Below are 2,068 nucleotides of genomic sequence, written 5' to 3'. Positions count from 1 at the left end.
CTTATGAGATTCAGCCCACGGATGTCTATCCCGGCTGTTCTACCGTACTAAGCACCCATTCCCCCTACTCAGGAATGGTTAATTATATTCTTAGGCCCACCCCGGTCGGCCCAGATATTACCACTATTATGTGTATCCCCGGGCACATGCCCTTGGGAATATATATGTGGACATCACTAGCACGCACAGCGTTTTACATTGGGTTCCCGTAGCGTAAGCTAGCTTACGCAACATGAGAGTACTCTCGTAAGAGAACGCTCTCGGTTACTAACGTAACCTCGGTTCTCTCTAGATGAGGGAACGAGTGTTGCGTAACCCTGCCGTGCTTGTGCTACTTTCTGGTTTCGCTTCAGTATGAAACACCAAAGAACAACCTATCTGGACTCTGCTTATATAGTCTTAAGCCACTCCCCTTCTGGCGGGACGTGACGTGCACGGGCGCCTGTGCCCTCATTGGTGCTTACGTCACGGGCAGTCCCTCGATAGGTTGGAGCAGTTGCTGCAGAGCGACCAATAGGGGCGCGAGCTGCCTCGCCTAGGTCTGCTTATGCAGCAATGCGTTTTAAATTAATGCATAAATTAAGGATAATTTTTGGCTTCAGTATTCTCGAGAAAAGGGATTTTCCCGTAGCGTAAGCTAGTTTACGCAACACTCGTTCCCTCATCTAGAGAGAACCGAGATTACGTTAGTAACCAAGAGCGTTTTAGAAGTCATATCAGCATTGAACCGAAGTTAATCATCAATTGTTTTCAGAAATATTATTTAGTTGGGTTCAACTATTATGCCTTGCTTAATCATACAAGCCATTGATCACACAGTTGTGTTGAAAGAAATCTGTCAGACATTTTCTTCTATATATAAAATAATATTTTTGTTTTGTGTTATTTGCAAGTTTAATTTAATCCATTGGATATATATTTATGTGGATTATTCATTAATACAAATGAAATATTGGCATTAAAGATTGTTCAAAACACAATGTTTAATGTTGTATAGAAGTTATTTTATTGAAACATTAAATCTCTAGTAATAGGAGTCCATGATGCGCCTCATGCTCATGAATCTCATGCCACCCATATTGCTGAAGCTCCTGTACTCTCCAGGCCTGAAGTAGGACATCCTGCCTCTGTAGTGGGGCTGCTCATACATGAGCCAGTGGCCATCCATCACATGACATGACTGGCAGTGAGACATGCGGTAACGGTCCATGATGTTGTCACAGTCATCCATCAGCTCGTACATCTGACCCATGAAGTTCTCCCTCTCGTAGATCCTCATTCTGTAGGAGCCTTTGTACTGTAGTGAATAAGTTGTCAGGCAATAGTTTAGGTTCATTTGTTTTTATGAATTGGCATTCTGAAATTATCGTCTATGCTTTTTGAACAAAACTTTAAAAAAAAAAGTTTTTACAACTGCAAAATGTACATGGAACTCACCATGGGGATCATACGGCAAGATCTGATGCAGTCACTCATGCCAAACATAGGCATGTAATCAGCGTACTCGCCCTTCTTGAAGAAATACTGATTTCCCATATAGTTGGGACGGTCATACATCATGAAGCAGCCACTCTCTATTCTGCAAGAGTGACAGCGGCTCAGGTAGGAGGACATGTCAGCACAGTCGCTCATGCACTCATAAGTGCGACCCTGGAAGTTCCTGTCCTCGTAGAAGATGACCTGGGACATATAAAAAAATGTTCAGCATTGACTTAATTACTATTTATCGATACTATATTAAATGTCACCCAACACAATATCCAAATGATTTCTTTTATTTGAATGTCAGTGTTTTATTTTCTATATATCAATTAGAGCTGAGATACCATTATAAATCAGAACAGCAAATAAATCATGTTTTTAGTAAGATGTTGAGAATTTTTAAGGCTTACCTTTCCATGCATGATTGTGGTTGTGGTTATTCCAAACTTGCTACTGTAACAACAGCCTGTTGCCTTATTTATACTATATGGACTCCCAAAGAATTTGTATTCCTATTGTTTAAAAAAGCCTTAGTCAGCTGCATGGTGTAGTGAGTGGTACAGTTTGCTACTACAGACCTGAAAGG

General features: G+C 41.1%; 1 protein-coding gene across 1 annotated transcript; it reads right to left on the bottom strand.

The window, feature by feature from the left end:
* Window positions 1-1,024: 1,024 nt before the first annotated feature.
* On the bottom strand, window positions 1,025-1,689 carry LOC307164038 (gamma-crystallin M2-like; the record flags this gene model as incomplete). The annotated part of the gene is made up of 2 exons (XM_079880435.1): window positions 1,025-1,297; window positions 1,438-1,689. The coding sequence occupies 2 exons, from the start codon at window positions 1,687-1,689 to the stop codon at window positions 1,025-1,027; spliced, it is 525 nt and encodes a 174-aa protein (XP_079736561.1).
* Between the last annotated feature and the right edge of the window lie 379 nt (window positions 1,690-2,068).

This window comes from Squalius cephalus (assembly GCF_949319135.1).
Source record: "Squalius cephalus genome assembly, chromosome: 9".
NCBI lineage: Eukaryota > Metazoa > Chordata > Actinopteri > Cypriniformes > Leuciscidae > Squalius > Squalius cephalus.
The sequence above is the reverse complement of the archived record's forward strand: the minus strand, read 5'-3'. Positions and strand labels throughout refer to the sequence as shown.